The 27,442-nt window shown below is 45.5% G+C and overlaps 1 protein-coding gene across 5 annotated transcripts in view; it reads left to right on the plus strand.

Annotated features, from left to right (window-relative positions):
- The window catches only part of dph6 (diphthamine biosynthesis 6), an 87,808-nt gene that overhangs the window by 5,384 nt on the left and 54,982 nt on the right, over positions 1-27,442 (plus strand). For 3 of the 5 annotated variants that reach the window (XM_056296032.1, XM_056296033.1, XM_056296034.1), the window contains 2 exons: positions 17,322-17,395; positions 18,645-18,763. In XM_056296032.1, the coding sequence (XP_056152007.1) occupies positions 17,322-17,395; positions 18,645-18,763 (193 nt within the window). Of the gene's footprint in view, positions 1-17,321; positions 17,396-17,634; positions 17,824-18,644; positions 18,764-27,442 lie in introns of those variants that run through there. The other 2 variants (XM_056296035.1, XM_056296036.1) reach the window with 2 other exon arrangements.

Raw genomic sequence — 27,442 nt, forward strand, 5'->3', positions numbered from 1 at the left:
AACATACAGAAATGAGTCTGTGTGATGCAATGACAAAACTAAAAAAAAGATGTTTATTATCTATCAGGACGTCTTGTTTTAATTTGCACTTAGCAATCAAAACACATTAAGCTTGATAAACGTAAAAGTTTAAAAAGCTGAAATTTTCAGTTTGATGGCCTTCATCCACTGTATGTCTTGTTATTCTATTCTGTTGATGAGTTGGTTCAACGCACTGTATTTTCCCTCAAAGTGTGCAGGTTTCTTTGGACTGGGATGGAAGCTTTCCCCTGTCCTGTACATCAGTTGTGTCTCCGTGCGTGTGTGTGTGTGTGTGTGTGTGTGTGTGTGTGTGTGTGGTTGGTCTGCTCTCTGCTGTGATCTGCTGTGATGTGTGATACAGATCAGCAGTGTCAGTCACCTCTGGCTGTAACGCCAGTCCCCCTGCAGGCCCACAAACCCCTCATATTAGTCATCTCACATCCCTCAAGTCCTTCATCCCCCTTTCTGTGCTCTGTGACCCGACACAGTGGCTCTTTATGCCCGGTGACCCTGCTTGTGTGTCTGTCTGAGTGCACATGTGTGTGCATGTGTGGCATGTGTATGTTTGGGCGTGTACGCGCGTGTCTGTTGAAGGTCAGGTCGAAGAGGGCCTCTGTTACATGATAACAGGTCTATCTCTTTCCTCCTTACACAGAGTGCTACAAGTATAGTCACCTCCTGCCTCCCTTTTCCTGCCTCTCTCCTTTCCTGGCTTGCCTCCTTTCACCACCCTGCAGTAGGAAAGATCTCTGTCTCTCTCTGTCTGTCTGTCTCTGTCTCTCTCTCTATCTGTTTGTCTGTCTCTGTCTTTCTGTCTGTCTGTCTCTCTACCTGTCGGTCTGTCTCGCTCTCTCTGTCTGTCTCTCTATCTGTTTGTCTGTCTCTGTCTGTCTCGTTCCGTCTGTCTGTCTGTCTGTCTGTCTGTCTGTCTGTCTGTCTGTCTGTCTGTCTCGTTCTGTCTGTCTGTCTGTCTCTCTCTATCTCTCGCTGTCTGTCTCTGTCTCTGTCTTTCTGTCTCTCTGTCTGTCTGTCTGTCTGTCTCGCTCTTTCTCTGTCTTTCTGTCTGTCTCTCTGTCTGTCTCTGTCTCTGTTTGTCTGTCTGTAAATTGTCCACCCCAACTGCAAACTACTCAGCGTTGTATGTGTAGCACACTATCTGTACTATACCTACGTAATACCTATATATCATATATCTTGCGAACATGTCCCTTAACACATCCCTTTTTTAAAGATGGTGTCACACACAGTGTTTCAGAATATTAGTTAACCTTGCCTTGAAATTTGTCCTATGCATGCATACATATATACATACATATACATATACATACATACATATATATATATATACACATACATACATACATACATACACACACACACACACACATACACACACACGCATATACGTATATGTATGTGTATATATATATATATGTGTGTATATATGTATGTGTGTATAATGTGGAAGGAACACTTGTGAGTAAGGGATGGATGTAAGGAGAACTATATCTTTTAATCGTGAGGATAGGTCATGCATAAAAGAAAGTGACATGATTGCAGAAACCCTGCAACCTCTGAGCTGATGAATGAAGACAAAGACATTTAAGCTCATTAGAAGGATAAGGAACAATAGATGATATCCACACACACACACACACACACACACACACACACGCTCATTTTTGTGGACTCTAATTATCAACGAAGTGACATCTCTGTCTTGTTGCGAATGGGCTTTGAGAGTGATGGAAATGTTGCATTCAAATCACATTCCCTCTTCTGCGAATCATCAGACTTTGCAGAAAAGTAGTGGGTTTTTTTTCTTGTTTTGTTTTTTTCCCAAGTTCATTATTTTGATAACTGCGACCATGCGTCAGTGGACACCCTCAGCCCCCCCCCCCCCCTCTTTTTATCAAGCCATTTTTCCCCCTTTTTTGTCTCCATGGAGATGTCAGGGAAAAGTACTGGAGAGCTGCACTCAGTCCTTCGGCCTTTGTAGATGAAACATTCCCTTTCCGTTGGTGCGTGTTAAAACACCTCGTTTTAGTGAGATAATCCCTTTTTTAAACACACATTCTCTCCCCACGCTTCCCTGCCTCCCTCTGCTTTTTAACACACACACACACACACACACACACACACACACACACACACACACACACACACACACCTCCTCTTATCCTCAGCCTCTCTCACTGCCCCACTATTGACATCAGCAGACGAGAATGGGGTCCTCAGAGATCAGAGGTCTACCTCAGAGAGGTAGACTGTCCCCAAGTCCAAACATTGTTTTTTCTCTCTCTCTCTCTCTCTCTCTCTCTCTCTCTCTCTCTCTCTCTCTCTCTCTCTCTCTCTCTCTCTCTCTCTCTCTCTCTCTCTCTCTCTCTCTCTCTCTCTCTCTCTCTCTCTCTCTCTCTCTCTCTCCCCTCCTCCCAATATCTTCGCCTGTGTTATGTTGTCGTCACACTTTCATCTGGAACCTGCTGAAGCCCAGGTGCCCGGATGGAGGTGTATCCTGCTGTGAGGGGAAAGGGAAGCGAGGGAGAGGAGAACAGGGAGCCGAGGAGCCGAGATGAGGAGACCAGGCTAGTAGGCTGGCAGGCAGGAGAAGGAGGAGTACGGTTGAACTAGAACCACAGTGGTATTGATTAGGGAGCTGAGGTGTTGGAAGACAAGTCGCTGAGCGGGGGTGTTTGGGAACAGGGGGAGCAGTGAAATCAAACACACAGCCCTGCTCTGATTACCAGCATGGTGCCGCATTAGACGTATGTTTGGGGGGCTGAAAAGGAAAATGGATTTCTTTAAAAAGCTGCTTAATACATAAATCATGACCTCTGGGGTCACAGCGAGGGTTTGCTATTGGATCAATAACCGGTCTAAGCTTCTCGTAGCTGGCTTATGGTGCAAAAAGACCTCTAAATGATATTGTAAAAAGTAGGTTATAGGTAGTATACAAAACAATAGACGGTTCTGCCGAAATTGCTGTGAGGCAGCGTCATTACATTTTCAGCCCAGGTTTACGCTACTTGCAGATTATGGGCTGTTCCTGCAGGTTGAATCCTATGAGTTTGCATGGATTTCTCCAAACAGCTGCCTTTCAGTGTGTATGTTTAGTTGTCTCCTGTCTGTGTGATAGCCATTGTTATCTTTTCCTTTGGTCTGAGACGGCTTGTATTTATGTTGGTCGACATAGTGGCAGTGGGGTTGAGATTGTGAGCTTGTTTTGCACATGAGGAAGGATAGCATTAGTGCTGAGATAATGGCGCTCTGTATTGTTCTCTGGCTGTGTGGAAGTGGCAGGACAGGATCTATTAGATGCAGGCCCATTTCCCTCCAACTGACGCTAACAGTACCCACAAACATTAGATAAAGAGCCTAGCCTCAAGCCTTTGTAATTTGTTTGTATTTTTCTGCTTAATGTACTTTGCTCAATCTTGTTTAGCGATGATGGAAGCAGATAGCCTTATCTCGCCTTGCCAAGGGCATGAGCCACTAACACTGCTTGGTTGAACATTGTTTCAGTGAAGAAAGTGTGTGTGTGTGTGTGTGTCTGTGTTTTTTTTTTATGCCAGACGAATTGTACATCTAGCCGAAAGTTATTTGCATATAATTAGTTTGAGCTGCTGGCTGAAATGTCCTTGATGTAAATGCAGCATTTGCCTTCATAGAAGGTAGATAGATGGTTTATTTTATCAATATCTATATCTCAACAAGTTTGATTTTTGTATATAATTTTCGAGATCAGTTTTTGACTGAACAAAGTTCATTCGATGTGAAATGGACTCCTGGTATCCCACTGACACACAGCGCCCCGAGTTTCTGTCAGCACTTGCCCTGTCATTCAGAAAGCATTTAAAAGTTCATAATTGGTCTCAGAACAGCAGATTTTGGTCCTAAATGGTCTGTTGTTACATCTTCGCTGTCACTTTTGCTGAAAATAATCTTTGTTTTTCCCTCAGCTCACTCCCTCCATTTTTCTGAAAGGAAAATCCTTTAAAAGGCATTTGGCTTCTAGCCTAATTTTCTTTCTCTTTAGTTTAGTGCTGGGTAGTATATTGATATTACATGGATATCGTGATTTAAGACTAGATATCTTCTGGGATTTTGGATATTGTAATATTGTGATATGGTGCAAGTGTTATCTTTTAATGGTTTAAAAGGCTGCATTACAGTAAAGGGATTAACATTTTCTGAACTTGTTAGACTGTTTTAGCTGTTTGACTATTTACTTCTACCTGCTTGGTCATCATATCCACCTTACTAATGACTATTTATCAAAAATATCTTGTATCGGGGGGGGGGGGGGCGTCTGGGTAGCGTGGCGGTCTGTTCCATTGCTTACCAACATGGGGATCACCAGTTCAAATCCCTGTGTTACCTCCGGCTTGGTTGGGCGTCCCTACAGACACAATTGGCCGTGTCTGCGGGTGGGAAGCCGGATGTGGGTACATGTCCTGGTCGCTGCACTAGCACCCCCTCTGGTCGGTCGGGGCGCCTGTCTGGGGGGGGCGGGGTACTGGGGGCAATAGCGTGATCCTCCTACGTGATACATCCCCCTGGCAAAACTTCTCACTGTCAGGTGAAATGAAGCGGCTGGCGACTCCACACGTATTGGAGGAGGCATGTGGTAGTCTGCAGCCCTCCCCGGATTGGCAGAGGGGGTGGAGCAACGACCCAGATGGTTCAGAGAGCGGGGTAATTGGCCGGACACAATTTGGGAGAAAAGGGGGGGAAATCCAGGGGGGGATCTCTTGTATGTAAATATCTGATGAAAGCATCACTAGTCATCCCTACAATATCGTGATAATATCGATATCAAGGTATTGGATCAAAGATATCGTGATATTTGATTTTCGCCATATCATCCAGTCCTACTTCTGTTTCAGCTTTAGTTAGTCGCCAGCAGAAAGTGTAAATGATAATGTAGCCAAGTTAAAAATGGATGGGTATGTGATGAAAAAAGAAACCATTTGAACCCCTAGTGCACAGCCATATCATGTAGATTCAAGAACCGTCTTGGCTCTCTTGGTCCAGTACACCCAGAGAACACCATGCTTTGGAAAATCTGGCCATTCCCAATACTTGTTGTTTGTCTCCACCAGACAATAAGGGGTATCTCTGAGTCTGTGAACTCCCTCCAGCCATCGACTGAAAAAAAAGAAGAGTGCTTTTATGTGTTGTTTTTTAAACCATCCTCTTCGAAAAATATTTGAGGAAGGCCCCATCGCCTCCCGCAGCTTAAGTCATAACCAGCCATAGAAAAACACTGGAGTCTGGAGAGTGTGTAAAACCAGCATTACCGCTGTATTTTCCTTCAGTCTCTCTTTGGGTGATGGGGAGGGGGGGGGGTGCTGTCTATTATGTCGGTTGGAGAATATAGGACAGGAGAGACGTGGGTCTGCAACCTGACCTCACCAGGAAAACATTTTCTCTTCGGGGAGGTGGTGGTGGTGGTGTACAGTTGTGTACGTTTGTGTATGGTGTGTGGCTCAGTGTGCGTGTGGGTATGCATCTGCGTGTGTGTGTGTGTGTGTGTGTGTGTGTGTGTGTGTGTGTGTGTGTGTGTGTGTGTGTGTGTGTGTGTGTGTGTGTGTGTGTGTGTGTGTGTGTGCCCCGTGTGGATTAAGTTGTTGTGGACTCTGAAAAGCAACACTTACATAGTTTACTCTCTCTGGTAGAGGACTTCCTGCCTGAGCACCTCAGATGCGTTTCCATGTTCCTGTGGAGGAGCCAGGTCCATGGCTTTGTTTTATGTCCAGCGAGAAACTACGTCTGTTGACATTCATTTCTGAAAACACCTTGCCTTTTTTTGAGGTGAGATGTGAAGCATAGCAAGTTTGGACAAAGTTCCTTCATTTCCTTTCATCTCCAAGTCTTTATGCAATAGGTCCTTTGGGACTACAGAAGTGAGTGATTGTAAGATTAATGTAGAAACAACCATAAAAATCTTACCTATTTTAAGAGCAAACAGTAAATGATCTCTTTTGCATGAATTGCCAGTATTCATGAACATGCAGTGATAGACCTCCATACGTCTTCCTGCTGCTCCCCAACATTTAGTTTTCCATGTGTGTCGATATGGAAAGCCTCCTTGTCCTTGGCCAGCTGAAATCGGGGCTTTGTGCTAGCTTTGGCCCGGGCCCTCTCCCTCCCTGTCTGACGACGGGGCCTGTGTTTACGTAACCATATATAACTGGGAGGAAACCCATGAAACGTTAATCACTCTACTTTTTAGCCCTGATGAATTTCTACGTTTTCCAGCTGTGCAGCATGGCATATTTATGCTCAGGCCCTATCGCTGAAAACAGCTCTGTCATTGTAAATGAATCACCGTGCATAACCAAAGCTTTTGTGTGTGTGTGTGTGTGTGTGTGTGTGTGTGTGTGTGTGTGTGTGTGTGTGTGTGTGTGTGTGTGTGTGTGTGTGTGTGTGTGTGTGTGTGTGTGTGTGTGTGTTTAAACTTCAGGCTAGGGAGAGAGAATAAAAATGAGCTGAAAGAGTCCCAAAAAAGCTCTCTTCCCCATCCGCAGTAAAAGCATCTCCGTGGATAGATACCGAAACTTCCATCTCTTTCTTCTCTCTCCATCCGGAGGTGGGCCAAGATCAGTCTGGGTTTGCTCATCACTCTTCATGTTTCTGAGAGCTGATAGGTGTCGCTCACTCATCATGCTGATGAGGCAGCGGCTAGTGTCATATCCTGTGCGATCTGGCCGCACCCGCATGCTAGTCCCCCCAGAGAGATTGTACGTTCCTCTTACTTCTTCCTTTTTCTCTCCTTACTTTTGAATCCCTCTGACGTGCATCATTTCAGGAACCGGTCTGGGCATTTAGGTTTATGGGCAGGTGGGTCTGTGAACAAGTTTTTTTCTGTCTTTTGTTTTTCTCTCTCTCCTCCACTCTGAAGAGTTGAGGAGTGACACATGGTGAGTCATCTTGCCAGCCTGTCCACAAAGGAAAAGCCAGTCTGTCAACAGCTGCTTCAGACAGACAGCCTCGCCAGTTTACTAAAGGGAATGTTTCTGAAAAACCTCCAAGAACAGGTTTTTGTGGTCGGTATTTGCTTGATAGGTATTCACTGTGCACATTTGCAGTGTTAGGTTAGGTCCTCGTCTGTCAGTAAGAATTAGGTCTGACTAGCTTTTTTCTTTCTTTTTTTTAATACTTTTTTCCTCCTTTTTCTCAATTGTATGCGGCCAATTACCCTACTCTTCTGAGCCGTCCCGGTCACTTCTCCACCCCCTCTGCTGACCTGGGGAGGGCTGCAGACTACCACATGCCTCTTCTGATACATTTGGAGTCACAGGCTGTTTCATTTCACCTGACAGTGAAGTTTCACCAGGGAGACGTAGCGCGTGGGAGGATCACGCTATTCCCCCCCAGTTCCCCCTCCCCCCCGAACAGGCACCCCCGACCGACCAGAGGAGGCGCTAGTGCAGTGACCAGGACACATTCCCACACCCGGCTTCCCACCCGCAGACACGACCAGTTGCGTCTGTAGGGGCGCCTGACCAAACCGGAGATAACACAGGGATTCAAACTGGTGATCCCCATGTTGGTAGGCAACGGAATAGACCGCTACGCCACCCAGATGCCCAGGTCTACCTTTCTTGAGGGAATGATAGTAGCAGGACCCAATGAGATTTGATTCCTTTTTTTTTTCTCCAAGATTCCATTTTATTTTTTCCACATTTTTGGCTTTCTTTTTTCTTTTTCTTTTTCTTATTTGGACTTTTGGGCTTTTATCCATTTTTGCTGTGAGAAAGTTTGTGTAATTAACTATGTCATTCATTCCCCCCCCAAGACTGTCCCTGGCAGCACGGTCAATTAGTCACTCACCCCCCCACCCACCCCCACCCCCACTACCTTGATCATTGGGGGCTCCATAGTCTAAGACAACCGTTTCATAAATGCGATCATGTGCCGCTTTCCTGGAGCCACTACTTCTAACCTGCTGGAGAAACTTCCTTGATTCGTTTCCAACAGTTTTGAGAGTAATAGTCCACGTCAGCTCATATGACACTGCCCGTCAGCAGTCCCCGCTGACAAAAGGTGATTTTTTTATCAGTCTTTTTAATCTCCTCAACAGTTGTGGCAAAACCGCTTTTATTTCTGGCCCAATTCCCACACTGGGCCGTGTTGTGGGGCGTTTGAGTAGAATTCTCAGTCTTCATACCTGGCTCCAGGCCGTGAGTATAGCGCACAACATTGGTTTTATTCACAACTTTGACTTGTTCTGGGAGCACTCCTCTCTGTATAGAGAGGCAGCATGGCTCAGGAGGTAGAGCGGGTCATCTAGTAATCGGAAGGTCACTGGTTCAATCCTCGGCTCCTGCACAGAGCATGTCAAAGTGTCCTTGAGCAAGACACTGAGCCTGTAACTGCTCCTGATGAGCAGGTTGGCACCTTGCATGGCAGCCCCCACCATCAGTGTATGAATGTGTGTGTGAATGTGAGGCATACACTGTAAAGAGCTTTGAGTCGTCGGTAGACTAGAAAAGCACTATATAAATGCAGTCCATTTAGAAGAGACGGTCTTCACCTGAACATTCTAGGTAGTCCATGCTTGCTTCTAATTTGCAGCACGCTGTTCTGTCCTCCACACATGATTGACTGTTTACATCACACACGTGCCTTCCTGAACCCTCTTCTTCCCCTTTGCCTTCAGCAATGACTGTCGCATCCTTTTCTCACACCGGCTCCCCCTTGCAGTTTGGTCACACTGCTTGCTGTTCGACCTCTTCCCATTCCTGACCATATTACCAACAGACATCATTACCGTCACCACAACAAACGACATGTGAATTAGTCCAGTTTCCATCCCCTTCCTCAGTCCTCACAACCTATGACAAAATAACATCAACTGAAATTGGTTTTGTTTAACGCTCGTTCACATAATTCCAAAAGCATCATTCTGAAGGAATTTATAACTGACAGTAACCTTGATTTCCTCTGCCTCACTGAAACCTGGTATAAATCGCTGAACTACTTCTGATTAAACCAAAGCACACCCACAGGATTCACATACATTTATAGACCTTGTCTTGAGGGGCAGGGTGGTGTTGTTGCTGCTGTTAACAGGAAGAACATTAAAACAACCACCATTTCCATTCCTGCCACTCATTCTTTCAAACACCTTGCCTTCAAATTCTCTGGACCCACCCCCCCTTTTTCTTTTTTTGTGTGGAATTTTCCCCTTTTATCTCCCCAATTGTATCTGGCCAATTACCCCACTCTTCCGAGCCATCCGGGTTTCTGCTCCACCCCCTCTGCCCATCCCAGGAGGGTTGCAGACTACCACATGCTTCATCCAATACATGCGGAGTCGCCAGCCACTTCTTTTCACCAGCGAGTGAGGAGTTTCACCAGGGGGCTGTAGCATGTGGGAGGATCACGCTATCCCCTCGCCCCTGAACAGGCGCCCAGACCAACCAGAGGAGGTGCTAGTGCAACGACCAGGACACATACCCACATCCGGCTTCACACCCGCAGACATGGCTAATCGTGTCTGTAGGGACGCCTGACCAAGCCGGAGGTAACACAGGGATTCGAACTGGCAATCGCCATGTTGGTAGAGGTCCCACTCCCTTGGTCACTGCTGTTATCTACCACCCCCCTCCCAAGCCAAACCCCTCCTTTCTCTCTGACTTTTCTGATTTTCTAACCCAGCTATGTGCCTTCTCACCATCCGTTTTCCTCCTGAGTGATTTTAATATCCACATTGATGACACTGACTAAATCTGCCTGAGAATCCCTGGAACTGCTACAATGCCTCAACTTCACGCAACATATCAACTTCACCACTCATAGCCGTGGTCACATCATGGATTTGGTCTGCTCCACTGATCTCACACTACATCAACTCTTCAGCCTCAACCTCAATATCTCTGACCACCTGGCATTCACCATGGACATTGACATCAAACACAAAAAAGTCAAACGCATAATATCCTTCAGAAAGCTCAAATCTATCTCCCCTGTCAGCTCTTATTTTGCCTCTCTTGCCAGTAAAATGTCTGCCTTCCCTCCCCCGCTGTCTTACAATCCCTCCGATCTTCTCAATTGTTATAGTGATACATCTTCCTGCTGTCTTGATCAGCCGGCCCCCATTAAAACCTAAATAGTCTCATTCACACACTCAGCTCCTTGGTGTACTCCTGAAACCATAAGCGCCAGCTCAAAAGACACCAAGAAAACAGGTTTAACAGTGCATCTCCAAGCCTACTCAGACTACCTTCAACAATAAGGAGACACTGTCATCACAGCCTGATCCACCTACTACTCATACCCCATACACTCTGGCTTCACTAACCCCAAGGCTGTCTTTTCCACAAAGAAAAGAAGAATGCCAGTTTATTTTTGTCATTGTACAGTTGTTTGGTTACAATGAAATTTTGTCTTCTGCATTCAACCCATCCTATTGTATAGGAGCAGTGTGCGGCTGCAGTACCTGGGGACCAACTCCAATTCTTCTTTCCATTGCCTTGGTCAGGGGTACAGGCAGGAGTGTTAACCCTAACATGCATGTCTTTTTAATGGTGGGAGGAAACCGGAGCACCTGGAGGAAACCCATGCAGACGTGGGGAGAACATACAACCTCCATACAGAAAGGACCTGGGATGGCCTGGGGTTCGAACTCGGGACCTTCTTGCTGTGAGGCAACAGTGCTAACCACTGGGCCACCATGCCACCCAATAAACAAACATCTCAAATCCAGTAGCAATACCTCCAGTTCATTCACAGTTAACAAGTAAAATTCTTTCCTTTCATTTTTCTAAACTAAAATTGACACCATCTACAGCAACCTGACCCCCCCCCCCCCTTACCACTCAGCCTCTGTCAAAGTTCTCCTCAGTGTCCCCAATGGAGCTGTCCAACCTGACGGTACGAATGAGAAGTTCCACTTGTTTTCTGGATCCCATGTTAAGGACTGTCTCCCAGCTATCTCTTCACTCATCACAGAAATCATTAATTCCTCCCTCAACTCTGGTTCAGTCCCCCATACACTTAAACTGGTTCCTGTCACCCCCATCCTCAAAAAATCTGGACTCAATCCTGATAACATGAGCAACATCTAGCCCATCACCAACCTCCCCTTTCTGTCAAAAATACTGGAACATGTTGTCACCTCCCAACTCAAAGCTCGCTTCATCTCCAACGACCTGTTTGAACCATTTCAATCTGGTTTCTGCTCTCAGCACAGCACAGAAAAAGCCCACCTTAAAGTCATCAATGACCTGCTCTTCTCTTCTGACTCTGGCCACCTCAGCATTCTCATCCTTCTCGACCTTACTGCAGCTTTCAACACCATCAACCACACCATTCTTCTCTCCTGCCTTGAATCCAGTACTGCACTCTCCTGGCTAAAGTCATATCTCACAAACAGACAGCAGTTCATCAGCATCAACAACTGCACCTCCTTCAGTGCTCCTTTATCCCAAGACATCTCTCAGGGTTTGGTGCTTGGTCCTCTCCTGTTCTTCTTTTACATGCTCTCCCTTGGTAACATCATACATCTTCTTGGTCTCCACTTCCATTGTTACGCCGATGACTTCCAGCTCTACATCTCCGCTAAATCCATTACCACTACAACATACTCCAGCCTGATCAACTGCCTCACTGAAATTACATCATGGATGCAAGCTAACTTCCTCAAACTAAATTGGAATAAATCTGACATGATCATCATCGGTCCCAAATCCCTTACCAAAACCACTCAAATTCTGCCTCACCATCGATAACTCCATTCTGTCTCCCTCCCCACACATCTGCAACCTCGACAGCAACCTCTGCTTTGAATACCATGTCAATCAAATCACCAGAACTGCCTTTCCCCACCTTTTTTTGTAACCCATACAATGAATCACATGTTTACTAATGTGTGCACGCTGTGATGCATGCACACACATGCACAAAGACACAGAAGCATGATGGATTCTTGAAAGCGAACGTAACAGATGGTCTATGGACAAATTAGCTAAGATTATTGAAAAATGTAAGTTTTCCAATAATTGAATTAAGTTTTTCAATAAGGGAAAAACTCAAGTTTTTCAATAATCCCCCCCAAATCTCTAAATTGCATGCACTTTTTTGTGTTTATATCTGAAATCCATTTTCATGCCCCCATTCTGTTTTTTCAATCATGAATTCCACACTACAGAAATCATAGGGGCCCAAATAGTAGCTACAGAATACGTCCCTTCTCTCATGACCAGCGTATCGCTCTGTGTCCTGTCCTTTTTTTACCGCTGCAGGAGTCACCTTGGAGTGTCTCTACTGTCTGTACAGGGAGAGAATGGTAATGAGGAGGCTGATTTAAAACAAATAACCAGCACCTCCACCTTCCATCACACCAAGTTCCCTGTCAGTTTGGGACGTTTGAGATGTCAAGACGCCCCAACATGCCCAGGGACTATTTCCACATTACATTAAACACAATTGCTTGACCCCGGCTGGCCTAGCCTTTGTACTACATCAACTTGTACTACTACATCAAGGTCCAACCACCCTTATGCTGTTTTTCCACCCGGTGGGGGAGCAGGGGGAGAACAATCCCATTAGGTTAGTGCAGGCTCAGAGCTGATCTAATGGAGGGAACATTAAAACCATGTCGTGTCCAGTCACTCACTCGATGAATCTTCAAAGAGAGAGATGAGGAGGAGGTGAAGGAGAGATGGAGAGGAGTGTGGGGGTGGTGGAGAGGAGGGGGTGGTGGAGCGATAAAGGGGGTGCAGAGGTTAGAAGTGGTGTTGATATGACAACGTAGACGTGGTGATGGAGAGCACGTGACAGTACCCTGTTGCCCTTGAGCAAACTGTCATTCAAAGCACTTTAATTAATTGCTCAGTCATGCCTTCCTCCCCGTCTTCCTGTCATCCTGCCTAGGCATGCTTTATACAGGATAGCAATAATGTGATAGAAAGGATGTCAACATCTTTGGACTAGACTAAAGCAGGATTTTTTTTCTTTTAATCTAAATATATGGTCTGTTATTTAAAATTGTCTATATCGGCCAGGGTCGATTTGCCATTAGTCAGAACAGGCTGGTGTAAGGATTTGAGAACTTTGCCATTTTTCAAAATAGAGCTTTGTGCTGTTAGGGTGTATAATTAAGACCTCATCGTGACAGCCATTGTGAGAGAGCTAATGAGGTTTCTGATGTATTCAGTGTGAATGTGGATATGAATATTGAATTTTTAATATTTTATGGCTTTCTAATTGCACTCATTGCTGTTAATGGCTCTGTCAGTTGAATATTACCCCGACTGAATGTGAGGCATACATAAGCGCCTTTATGCTTGGAGTTTATAAAATAGCTGCAATCTCAACCTAGACCAATTCTGTGCTTTACAATTTCCATGTGTGTATCTCCAGGGCAGATGTACACATCTTGGCTGAAGTCATGTCTGTGACAAGGAATGCATTTGAACTACACTCTTGAGTCTTCTATCAAGATGTATGTATAAATAATTACAGAGTATATCACACAAGCTACCTTGAAATAGAGTTTAATGGCCATATCGTTTCTTTGTGGAGCATGTCTGCTGGCCTTAATCTTCCCCACCGTTGACATCTTAATAACTCAGCCCTCTCCATCCATTTCCACGGGAGACGTCCGGATGTGGGGGGAAGGATTAGTTTAATGAATTTGACAATTAGTAACAGAAGCTAATGACTGCATGGGGCTAAGTACCCTGATGGACATGGCTGGGGGACTGAGGGCTTCCATTGCTCTGGGCCATAGATCCTCATTAATAGCTTTCCCGCCTCCTGGAGAGAAGTTGTGAAGCCAGGGCAGGCCTTTGTTTAGTCTGCCTCTGACGTGGCTCCATGGAGATCCCACTGTTGCCATATGCCAAGCCAGAATAAGTCGTGCTCTGGGTGCTAGTTAACCCGCGGGGGAGGTCGCAGGTCCCGGGTCAGGCGACGCCTCCTCAGATCAACCTTGCTCATTAAAAGTAGATACGAGAAAGCTGACTTGGGATCAGGGGTGGGAGGAGCTCTTTGCTCAAATTCTGTGCCAATACTCATGAAGAAAGAGAAATGGTTTTGCGAGTCAGAGGAGTTCCAGTGACCTCTGCCTTGATTTATTTTATCGTCACCGTAGTTTCTTACCCAGATCCCTCTTCTAATGCTGTCAAAACACCATTTGTCACAATGGCTCTCATAAAGATTTTATCGAACATTATATTGTGGTTCATGAGCTGCCTTGTAGCTTTTTCAAGTATTCCCACTATAAAACATTTTGATAAATTTTTTAACCAGCATAAAATCAAAGTTTGTATTTTTTACGGCATCATGAATACACATGGAACTCTCCCGCAATATCCACTGCTGGATAGATTTATGCATTTACGCTCCTCCTCCTCGATCACCGCTCCTACCTTTCCCACAGTGGATGAGAAAGTATGTCTAGAATGTAGACAGTTGCATTTTCTAAGTTTGTACAGAGCTGCAGCAGTTGCCTTCTCATTTTTGCTGGTCTCCTGATGATCGCTATAATGGTGACAAAAACAAAACCCCATCCAAAAATAACTTTTTCCAAAGCTTTCAGTAAATGTTTCTGTTTGCCCAAATGATCTAGGGCCTAGAGTCTCCACTGAAAACTAAGGGCATGTGAGAAAGTTGTCTCCTGTTATCTTAAGTGGAGGATGGGCCTCAGTGGTACAGTTTGTGTGATGATTAAATCTGTGGTGAAGAGGAGCGTGAGCCAGTGAAAAGAGAAACTACTTCACCGCTGAGTTAAACCTTTAAAGTCGAGAGAGAGAGAGAGAGAGAGAGAGAGAGAGAGAGAGAGAGAGAGATGGCGTGAGAGAGAAAGAAAGAGGCAAGAGACATAGGTAAGGGGTGGACAGGTCAGTGTTAAAGGGTGAGGTGGGGTGCATCAACACCAATTTGGTCCCTTGGCTCTAGACTTGGAGAGGCTGGTCTCATCTCCTCTCTCTCTCTCTCTCTCTCTCTCTCTCTCTCTCTCTCTCTCTCTCTCTCTCTCTCTCTCTCTGAGACTAGCCTCACTGAGTTTGCAGCCAAGGGACCAAATTGGTGTTGATTCAACCCACCCCACCTCACCCTTTAATACTAACTTGTTCACTCCTTACTTATGTCTCTTGCCTCTCTTTCTTTCTCTCTCACTCTGTCTCACTCTCTCTCACTCCATCTCACTCTCTCTCACTCTTAATTTGCTGTTTAAGGCAGTGACAGCTGTATTTAGGGAAAAGGCTGCAATTGCATGAGAATAGAGCGCTGGCCCCGAGGCTTACCTAGAGTTAAATGACAGTGCCTACAGCCCTTGTAGCTCTGTGCTGAGCTGAAATGTTATCATTCTGGTTTAATTACTGTCACTAGACACTGGAGTTGACTACAGTGTCTATTCTAGTTTAGGACACACTGGAGGCATATGAGAGCATAAGTACTAAATTTCAAGGTCCAAAGTTCCCTTCCCTTGGTATTTAACTTCAGGTCAAAGACTTCCATTCTTAATTTGTCTTTTTTTCCGCAATGTGCATAGCTTTTTGTTCCAGGTCTCCTATCCTGCCTCATTTCTTGGTGTCTTTGCCACAGATACACACACACCCACACAAACACACAGACCCACACCTCACCCGAACAGAAGCAAACCTACACATATACACACTGAGATACAGACACACACAGATATCCTTTATCTGATTAGCTCGCACGCCCACGAGGAACTGTGTATGTGTGTGTGTGTGTGTGTGTGTGTGTGTGTGTGTGTGTGTGTGTGTGTGTGTGTGTGTGTGTGTGTGTGTGTGTGTGTGTGTGTGTGAGGTGAGGTGCTACGCGTCAGGCCCCAGGCAGGGCATGGATTTCATTTAGTAAAGTATCAAAGGTTTACACGCTGTTCGCTTTAATCAGCATGTTTATCAGGCAGAGAAAAATTGCAGGAAGGGACCACAGGGAGAAGGGAGGCGGGTTATCTTAAGGACCAGTAGCTTGGGAAATTGATAATGGCTACAAGGTAATTTACTGGAGACTTGTGCATCCCTCCACTGCTTCCACCCTGGCCCCTCATTCTAATTACAGCCCATGTAATGTTCTAATGAAGCTGCAGGTATGTGTGTGTGTGGGTGTGTATGTACGTTTGTGTTTGTCGCACCACATCACGTCATTTTCGTGAGGGGAGATTGAATGCATCTCAGGGCTGTGTCTGTATCTCTCAAGTGTGTAGTTGTCCTACTGTTTTCTAAAATATGAATAGGATTATGATATGAAAAGCAATTAGATTAGCCCTCAGCAATAAAGATACATGCCACTCACAGATGCGATCCCCCTGTGGTGAGAGCCTCAAAGCCGAGTCTATAAAGGAGGAAGACTGTGGCCAAACAGACAAACTCACTGGACTGGACTGGACTGGACTGGACTGGACTGGACTGGACTATTTCAAAAAGGTCCAGGAACCATTTCGGCTTCTGGGTAGTGTGACAGTCTATTCTGTTGCCTACCAACACGGGGATCGTCAGTTCGAATCCCCATGTTACCTCTGGCTTGGTCGGGCATCCCTATTAGACATAATAGGCTGTGTCTGCAGGTGGGAAGCCAGATGTGGGTATGTGTCCTGGTTGCTACACTAGCACCTCCTCTGGTCAGTCGGGGCACCTGTTCAGGGGGGAGGTGGATCTGGGGGGGAATACCGTGATCCTCCCACACGCTACGTCCCCCTGGGGAAACTCCTCACTGTCAGGTGAAAAAAAGCGGCTGGTGACTCCACATATATCGGAGGAGGTATGTGGTGGTCTGCAGCCCTCCCCGGATTGACAGAGGAGGTGGAGCAGCGACCAGGACAGCTCGGGAGAGTGGGGTAATTGGCCAAGTACAACTGGGGAGAAAAAGGGAGAAAAAAAAAAAAAAAGGTCCAGGAACCAATACCTCTAGTGGAGGTGGCACTAGCGCCTCTAGTTACTCAAGAAATTAACCTTCTTCTTGCTTTTTCTCCTCATACACACACGCGAACAGGTACATCTTATAACCCTCTAAGCCTCCAAGGGATTTGGGCTTGACCACAAAGACCATGACACAACCAGATAGGAAACATCCCTTCTGCATGACTATCTGATGAAAGGAGAGACCAGTGAGGTTTATGGTGTCCATGTGTGTTTACATGCGATCGTGTGTTCATATTCACCTCAGATAGTGTTCTTTAATGTCTGGGGGAATATTTGGCCCCAAGGGGGGATGCCAACATTTCACTGTGACAATGCATTTTGTGCACATTTTATTAGTTGAAGCCAAACAATTTGTGTGATTTGGATTTTCCCTCTCCTTTCCACTCGTCCTCCCTACAGGAAAAGGAGGTTGTTGAGGCGGTGTCTGTTGGGGCCATTCTGTCCAATTACCAGAGAGTCCGTGTAGAAAATGTGTAAGTCAAAACAAACAACACTGTCATGTACACCCTGTTACTAAAATGTGCGCTAATTGTATCCGGCCAATTCCCCCACTCTTCCGAGCTGTCCCGGTCGCTGCTCCACCCGCTCTGCTGATATGGGGAGGGCTGCAGACTTCTACATGCCTCCTCCGATCCATGTGAAGTCACCAGTCGCTGCTTTTCACCTGACAGTGAGGAGTTTCACCAGGGGGACGTAGCGCATGGGAGGATCACACTATTCCCCCCAGTTCCCCTTCCCCTCTGAACAGACGCCCCGACTGACCAGAGGAGGCACTAGTGCAGCGACCAGGACACACACCCACATCCGGCTTCCCACCTGCAGACACGCCCAAATGTGTCTGAAGGGACACTCGACCAAGCCAAAGGCAACATGGGGATTCGAACTGGCGATCCCAGTATTGGTAGGCAACAGAATAGACCGCTACGCTACCCAGACACCCCGGATTATAGTTTTTTTTTGTGATGTGAAGTCATACTTTTATAAATAAGGGGTAAAACAAGGCGTGCTTACTATGATAAACACATGATCTTATCTGCAGCACAATCCTTTAATATCGTATCTCCTCTTTGTTTCTCATTCTTGTTATTTGCTTCAATCTTCCTCTTCTTCATTTTATATTTCTAGCTTTTTTCTTCTCCCCCTCTAGATGAACAATGATTGAACACTTCGCCACCAAAGCATATCTTGTCTTATATTTCCAGTAAAACCACAGAACCCTCTGCTTATGAGCAAATCCTGTTGTCAATCAACCATTGTTTCTCTTCACACTCACCAGGCATAGACACACGCACACACACACACACACACACACGCTCACACCTCAGGCATGTTTTCAAGCAGCAGATATTTACACCTAGAAGATCCTCCTCCAGTTACCTGCTCAGACTCGAGTGTGTCTGTTTGTACTTGTGTGTGCGTGGGTACATTCGTGTGCATGTGTGTGCATTCGACACTAGTTTTGGTGTGACAGACAAGCGCAGCTTAAGACGGTGCCATCTTAAGATAATTACTCCTTTTGGGTTTCCTCTCTCTCCCTTGACAAAAGCTGTGGCACCAGCCGCGGGTGGGAGCATGTGTTGTGGGACTATCAATGTGGCAGTCTGCCCACGAGAGAAGAAAGTGGCCAACATAGTTAACTTTGAAGTTGTACTGATCCTGACAAGTATTCGGTGAAAGCCCTGTTGTCTGTCTCGCTTTTCATTTTCCACCACTCATTTTTAGGTGTATGCGGCTGGGTTTACAGCCCCTGGCCTACCTGTGGCACCGTGACCAGGAGTCCCTGCTCTCCGAGATGATATCATCTGACCTCCACGCTATTCTCATCAAAGTGGCCGCCTTTGGTAAGTTCATGTCACGCTTCCTGTTGAGTCTGAGGCAGCAGGTGAGCAGTCAGACATCCCCTCCCTCTTTTCATTGTCCAGAAGTGTACATATAGGAGTGTATTCGGTGGAGATAATTTGGGTGAACGAGGGGCAGGAGGAGGGAAGTAAAAGTGGAGACGTAACCGGAGATGGGGAGGAGGAGGGATATAAATGCCCACAACATTAATCTATGGCTTAGCAGCGTTGTCAGAATCCGTGCCAGCCGCCGAGTCATTGAAGTGGAGAACAATCTAAAAAGATACGAAGCAAAGGGAGGCAGGGAGGTGACAGAGGAGCGGGGTTGTTTTCCACGGAGGGGGAGGCTCACAAGTAATTGCGGCGCACATTAATGAAACCTGTCAATAAGCGCGTTGCACGTCCCCATTGTGTCTCGAGGAGTGTTACGTTCTTTGCTTATGCATAGCTCAGAATACATGGTCCGTGAAGCGGAGATTAAAATCTCGTATATCTCATTTACCTTTTTCCAACGGCCCCGGCACTGAGGGAAGAGGTTAATGTGGTGTCATCTGCTCTCTCTGCCTACCTGCTTTGGAGCCTGAGGATAGGAAGATCAGATTACAAAATGAGAGGAGGAGAGAAAAAAAAGTTTTCCCTTCTTTTGGGTACAAAGTGTTGAGATTCCTATTTCCATCTGCTTGAATGTGAGGCCAGATGCCTTTTTTTTTGGCAGTGTCAGTGATAAATGGTAAATATGGCCACCATAGATCATCCTATAGACACTGTTTATTCTCTTTTAAGTGCTTGTTGTCGCCTTTGGTACCAATCAGTAGAAAAGATGTCCCAGAAAGACTGATGGTGACCCATCTAACTGAGCCGTGTGTTCAGGATTTCTAGCAGATCTCTCAACACCGCCCACATAGCCTCCTATGAAATTCATTCTATGAAACACGTATTCATTTTCCCACCGCATCCAGGATCAGTTTCTCTTTTTTTTTTTTGATGGTTTCATGCAGGGCCGGTCCTATGCTATTCTGAGCCGGAGAGCAACCATCGCTCACCGCCCCCCCCCCCAACAAAAAAAAACCACAGACATGCACGACCGTGCACAGCAATGAATTCAAAAAAGCTCTCATGCACCTCTACCTTCTGGTCTGTTGTAACATATCGCAAAACGAGAGAGAGCTGTTTGTGCGACACATCTGGTGTGCAGTCCATCATGATGCTGTAATATCCAGCTGTTTTGACCTTCTGTACATTTTTTTTCCAACACTGCCTCAGCTAGGAGTCCAATGAACTCATTTTGAATGTTTTTGCTGAGGTAGTGGGTAGTCTTGGAATGACTGAGATGTCGTGCTAATGGCGCATCATATTTGGCCAAAAATTCCACAAACTTAAGAAAATTGCTGTTGTTTTCTTGGGAAAGGCGATCAACACTTCCTCTAAATGCAAGGTTTTCTAATGCAAGAAACATGATGCAATCCAAAATTCTGCTAAGCACTTCATGCCACCGTTATCTCTCACTGAGAAGCTCTGCTTGCTGGTGGCTGTCAATCGTTGTACCTGTAGCCAAAGCGAATTCCAGAGTTTTCCACTTTGAAAAATTCTCAAGATGAGAACGATAATTCTCGTGTTCAGTCAGTCTCGTTGATAACTCGACCCAGTTTGAAAAACCAGTAGTGAAGATCCCTTTGTCAGTTCCAAACAACTTACAACAGAAACAGAAGACAGCATTGGCAGACTTTGAGTAGACTAACCATGGCCGAGGTACTTTTTTAGGGCACCGACTGTCCTGGTGTAATTAGCTGGTGTGAAACGACGGCCATCCGTTTTAGGGAAATCAAAATCGGTCACCTGCAGTGGTTTATTTCTGACTATGTCTGTTCTGATGTCATCATCATGCATTCTGTCTGGCCACTGTGCAGGATCAAATAAGTCAAACTCACACTCCCATCACTTTCATGACTTCCCTCTTCCTCGACAGATTCTCGGTGGTCGTTTGCATTCTCGATAGCGGTGGAGGTGCTAGCACAAGCGCCACGGTCGCTGTCCGCTCCGGTATCCTCTGCTGCTGAGTTAGCACATGTGGTGGATGTGCTAGCTTCATTGCTATCCACAGTATCCTCCAAGTGTTCTGCTGCCTGAACGCTAAGCCAAGCACCGTATACCTTCTTTGCATTTTCTGCCTCTTTTTTTGTATTTTCTACCTTACGTTTCTGCAATTTTCTTTTCTTACAACCAGATTTGTTTCCAGACATTTTTTTGGTTAGTAGAACTAAATTTCACGTCTTCACCATAGGCTTTACTAACTCATGGGGGAGGGGGATGACGACACAACTTTTGATGCATTTTTGAAAATAAATCGTTAACAGCCAATAGGGAAACTGCCAGGAGGAGCAACATACAGGGCCTCTTTGCACTGCTGAGACACACAATTAACAATCACCGCACTTACAGCAGAATCAGCGCAGAAAGTTTTTTTTTTTTCTGGGCCCCCCTCCAGACCTGGGCCCGGTGTGGTTGCTCCCGTTGCTTCCCCCGCAGAACCGGCCCTGGTTTCATGATTTTAGCATTTTATGTAATAAATGTCACAACATCTTGCAGATTGTCATACATTTTTCCTTAGGCAGAGAATGGGCAAACTGATTTTAGAGACTCCTTTGGTTCAACTGGTAAAGTCTTTTAAGATCCATCCATCCATTATCCAAGCTTCTTATCATACTCAGGGTCGCGGGGATGCTGGAGTCTATCCCAGCAGTCATTGGTCGGCAGGCGGGGAGGCATCCTGGACAGGCCACCAGGCCATTGCAGGGCCAACACACACACACACACACACACACACACACACACACACACACACACACACACATTCACACCTAGGGACAATTTAGTATGGCCCATTCACCTGACCTACATGTTTTTGGACTGTGGGAGGAAACTGGAGCACCCGGAGGAAACCCACGCAGACACGGGGAGAACATGCAAACTCCACACAGAGGACGACCTGGGACGACCCCCAAGGTTGGACTACCCCAGGGCTCAAACCCAGGACCTCCTTGCTGTGAGGTGACCGCGATAACCACTGCGCCACTGTGCCCCCCCCCCAAAAAATAATTAAGATAAGAAATGTTTTGTTTTCTGATTGAGATGTGTTTTTCTTTCAAATTTTGCCATGGCACTTTCTTTCCCGAACTGTATTTTGAACCCAGGAAGGACTGAACTTTGTCTTTAATGTTGCTGATCACACACTTCTCCCTCCCACCCTTTTCAAATAGAGGGAACTTGCCGCAGCTAGAGGAAAGGAGGTAATTATGCAAATAAGGGTATTTTTTAAGAGCGTAATCTTCATTTGCTGTCTGAGACAAAGGCACTTTGTGTCTGGGCTGCTGCCGCTGTTGTATCTGGTAAATGACCCCTGAGGACGGCTCTGTACAACCAGGGAGAACACCTCACCTCGAAAGCCTCAGTCCCCCTGTGACCCACCCAGCCACCTCCACCGATCTCTCAACCCGAGTTCCTACTATAAACACATTCTTCACGTTTTTTTTCGAAGATTATAATTAGAAAAGAGTGTGTGTGTGTCTCACCCTCCCACTGTAGGTGTTTGTGTGAGAGAAAGAAAGTAATAGGAAGAAAGAAAAAGAAGAGAGAGAGAGAGAGAGAGAGAGAGAGAGAGAGAGAGAGAGAGAGAGACATGGCGAAAGAGTGTGTTTGAGTGTGTGTTTTGGCTACAGGTAGAAAGGGAAGATCTTATCGGCCCTGACTCCTCACCTGTCCTGAGGCAGGGGTAATTAGAAAGGAGAGAATTGAATAGAGCTGCGAGAGCCCAAGGCGCTTTCGGCAGCGCTCGTATAATTGCAGCTTAGGTGGGAGCAGGTCTGAGCAGTGAGGTGTGCTGTTTAAGGGAGATTGGGTGACAGAGGGGCATCCTTGGGGCGTTTAGCATTCTTGTGTGTGGGTGTGTGTGTGTGTGTGTGTGCATGTGTGTGTGCGTGTGTGTGTGTGCGCGTGTGCATGTGAGATTTGACAGGATTTACCTGTGCAGACCTCAGGAGGAGATAAAAAAACAACTCTTGCAGGGCAAAGGTTAAAGTTGCTTATGAAGTGACAGCCAAAACACCTCATGATATCCTGTGGTGCATTTGCACTGTGTGACACAGATTTTGGTTGGCTCGAAACAGTAGGAGATAGTCAAAAAAACGCATATTCCTTCATTACCTACTTAGAAGACAGGTGGAAATTAGCGGTGAGCGGATCAAGAAAGAAATACTTCTTTTCTTTTTAAGGGAGGAGATATTCCGAGATGACAAATCCCTGTGGCGAAAAAGACAGATGTCCAAATGCAGGATGATCCTCGGAGTGAATCCTCTAGAAGGATTCATTTTCACGCTGATGGCAATGCTAAACAGCTAAAGAGAGAAAGGTGTATTTATGTCTTTGAAGATGCTCTGTGTTGTAAAATCTGCTAAACTTTCTCAGATGATCACATCAGGATGTCAAGATTTGCCTCTAATTGGCAAAAAAAAAAACACAATTTTTCGCTATTGAATTGTTTCCACTATTGTATTTGTTGTGAAATGATCTCTTCATTATACTTGGTCTTTTTCACAAGCCAAGTTAATTGGAAATTCTGAACGTTAGTATGAAACATTAATGTCATTAGTTAGTTAATTGATTGGTTGGTGTAGGTGTGTGTGGGGGCACAGGTTCAGTTTGCGCTGCAGCAGTTAATTGGTCCTCATCTGCAGAGTTAATTGGCACGTGTGAAAATGAGGTCTCTGTCTGAAACCTCTTGCAGCTGCATGATCTCATACCCTTCAAATGGACCTTCAATTTGCGTTACGAGAAAAACTTGGTCCATGAATTGCTTCGAGAACCAGACTAATTAAACACATTGAGAATAATGATATAATTTAACACACACTCAAAATTTTACATCTGATATATTGCTGTCAATTGATTAATCACATGAGAGGCTGTGATTAATCATGATTAATCACAACTCTAACTTTTACACATATTTATTACTCCTTTGTTAAAAGACCATGTGGTAATAAAGAGAAATAGAAAAATGTTTGCAGGAATCAGTCAAATAGACTTTACCAAATAACATCATTTCAGCTTATTTTCACCTGTGAATATAAACAGGCCTAAATGATCATGGCGATCCGTTTAGCCATTATATTTGTCAGTTTAGTTGATGTACTTTTGTTTCAGCTGCAACTCAGCAAGTGTAGTTTGGTGAACAATGCCTTCCCTGGTATCACTGATATATATATATATATAACTTTGTTAAAAGAAACACGCAACGGTAGGGAAAGTGCTCAACAAATAAGGAGCAATTAATCCAGTGAGTCAAGTAAATTCTTTACGAGACAGTACAAGCCTGTTTCATGCCATAAGCAATCAATAAGGTAGCTTTATTGACAGCTGATGATTGCTTATGGCATGAAACAGGCTTGTACTGTCTCATAAAGAATTTACTTGACTCACTGGACTGTATATACTTAAATATATCTACACAAACACACACACACACATACACAAACACACATAAATAAGTATAATGACCACGAATGACTAGACTCGCTAGCCCTTGGCTAACGGGTTGGACCATTTAGTTGACTGGTTAGTGCAGTCGCCCGTGGTGCGGGGAACCCAGGTTCGATTCCTGGCCGGGAACCGCCGCCGCATCTGGGAATCAAGACCGGATAGCTCACACCACGGGCGACTGTGCTAACTAGTCAACTAAAAGGTCCGACTCGTTAGCCAAGGGTTAGCGAGTCTAGTCTTCCGTGGTCATTTTATATACTATACACACACACACACACATATGTATATATATGTATATATGTATGTATGTGTATATATATATATGTGTGTGTGTGTGTGTGTGTGTATGTATGTGTGTGTGTATATATATATATGTATGTATGTATATTACTACTACTACTTTCGGCTGCTCCCGTTAGGGGTCGCCACAGCGGATCATCCGTTTCCATTTCTTCCTGTCTTCTGCGTCTTCCTCTTGTCACACCAGCCACCTGCATGTCTTCCCTCACCACATCCATAAACCTCCTCTTTGGCCTTCCTCTTATCCTCTTCCCTGGCAGCTCCATATTCAGCATCCTTCTCCCAATATACTCAGCATCTCTCCTCCACACATGTCCAAGCCATCTCAATCTTGCCTCTCTTGCTTTGTCTCCAAACCGTCCAACCTGAGCGGTCCCTCTAATATAATCGTTCCTAATCCTGTCCTTCTTCGTTACTCCCAGTGAAAATCTCAGCATCTTCAACTCTGCCACCTCCAGCTCCGCCTCCTGTCTTTTCGTCAGTGCCACTGTCTCCAAACCATATAACATAGCTGGTCTCACAACCATCTTGTAAACTTTCCCTTTAACTCTTGCTGATACCCTTCTGTCGCAAATTCACTCCTGACACACTTCTCCACCCACTCCAACCTGCCTGCACTCTCTTTTTCACCTCTCTACTGCACTCCCCGTTACTTTGGACAGTTGACCCCAAGTATTTAAACTCAAATGCCTTTGTCACCTCCACTCCTTGCATCCTGACCATTCCACTGTCCTCTCTCTCATTCACGCATAGGTATTCCGTCTTGCTCCTACTGACTTTCATTCCTCTTCTCTCCAGTGCATACCTCCACCTCTCCAGGCTCTCCTCAACCTGCACCCTACTCTCGCTACAGATCACAATGTCATCCGCGAACATCATCGTCCATGGAGACTCCTGCCTGATCTTGTCCGTCAACCTGTCCATCACCATTGCAAACAAGAAAGGGCTAAGAGCCGATCCTTGATGTAATCCCACCTCCACCTTGAACCCATCTGTCATTCCAACCGCACACCTCACCATCGTCACACTTCCCTCATACGTATCCTGCACCACTCCTACATACTTCTCTGCAACTCCTGACTTCCTCATACAATACCACACCTCCTCTCTCGGCACTCTGTCATAAGCTTTCTCTAAATCTACAAAGACACAATGCAACTCTTTCTGGCCTTCTCTATACTTCTCAATCAACATTCTCAAAGCAAACATCGCATCTGTGGTGCTCTTTCGTGGCATGAAACCATACTGCTGCTCGCTGATCGTCACCTCTCCTCTTAACCTAGCTTCTATTACTCTTTCCCAAATCTTCATGCTGTGGCTGATCAACTTTATACCTCTGTAGTTGTTACAGTTCTGCACATCGCCCTTGTTCTTGAAAATCGGTACCAGTATGCTTCTTCTCCACTCCTCAGGCATCCTCTCACTTTCCAGGATTGTGTTAAACAATCTAGTTAAAAACTCCACTGCCATCTCTCCTAAACATCTCCATGCCTCCACAGGTATGTCATCAGGACCAACTGTCTTTCCACTCTTCATCCTCTTCATAGCTGCCCTCACTTCCTCCTTGCTAATCCGCTGAACTTCCTGATTCACTATCCCTACATCATCCAACCTTCTCTCTCTCATTTTCTTCATTCATCAGCCCCTCAAAGTATTCCTTCCACCTTCTTAGCACACTCTCCTCGCTTGTCAGCACATTTCCATCTCTATCCTTGATCGCCCTAACTTGCTGCACATTCTTTGCAGCTTGGTCCCTCTGTCTAGCCAATCGGTACAAGTCCTTTTCTCCTTCCTTAGTGTCTAATCTGTCATACAACTCACCATACGCCTTTTCCTTTGCCTTTGCCACCTCTCTCATTGCTTTACGCTGCATCTCCTTGTACTCCTGTCTACTTTCTTCATCTCTGACTATCCCACTTCTTCTTTGCCAACCTTTTCCTCTGTATAATTTGCTGTACTTCCTCATTCCACCACCAAGTCTCCTTGTCTTCCTTCCTCTGTCCTGATGACACACCAAGTACCTTCCTAGCTGTCTCCCTCACTACTTCTGCAGTGGTTTTCCAGCCATCTGGCAACTCTTCACTACCACCCAGTGCCTGTCTTAACTCCTGCCTGAACTCCACACAACAGTCTTCCTTCTTCAACTTCCACCATTTGATCTTCGGCTGTGTCTTCACTCGCTTCCTCTTCTTGGTCTCCAAAGTCATCCTACAGACCACCATCTGATGCTGCCTAGCTACGTTCTCCCCTGTCACCACCTTGCAGTCTCCAATCCCTTTTAGATGGCGCCTTCTACATAAGATATAGTCCACCTGTGAGCACTTTCCTCCACTCTTGTATGTCACCCTGTGTTCCTCCCTCTTCTTGAAATATGTATTCACCACAGCCATTTCCATCCTTTTCGCAAAATCGACCACCATCTGTCCTTCCACATTTCTCTTCTTGACTCCATACCTTCCCATCACCTCTGTTCCCTTCACCAACATGTCCATTGAAGTCCGCTCCAATCACCACTCTCTCCTCCTTGGGTACCCTCTCCACCATGTCGTCCAACTCACTCCAGAATTCTTCTTTTTCATCCATCTCACACCCAACTTGCGGGGCATATGCGCTGATAACATTCAGCAATAAACCTTCAATTTCCAGCTTCATACTCATCACTCTGTCTGACACTCTCTTCACCTCCAGCACGCTCTTGACATATATATATATATATATATGTATGTATGTATGTATGTATGTATGTATGTATGTATGTATGTATGTATGTATGTATGTATATGTATATATGTATGTATGTATGTATATATATGTATGTATATGTATATGTGTGTGTATATATATATA

The sequence above is a fragment of the Lampris incognitus genome, chromosome 16 (assembly GCF_029633865.1).
Source record: "Lampris incognitus isolate fLamInc1 chromosome 16, fLamInc1.hap2, whole genome shotgun sequence".
Classification (NCBI taxonomy): Eukaryota; Metazoa; Chordata; class Actinopteri; order Lampriformes; family Lampridae; genus Lampris; species Lampris incognitus.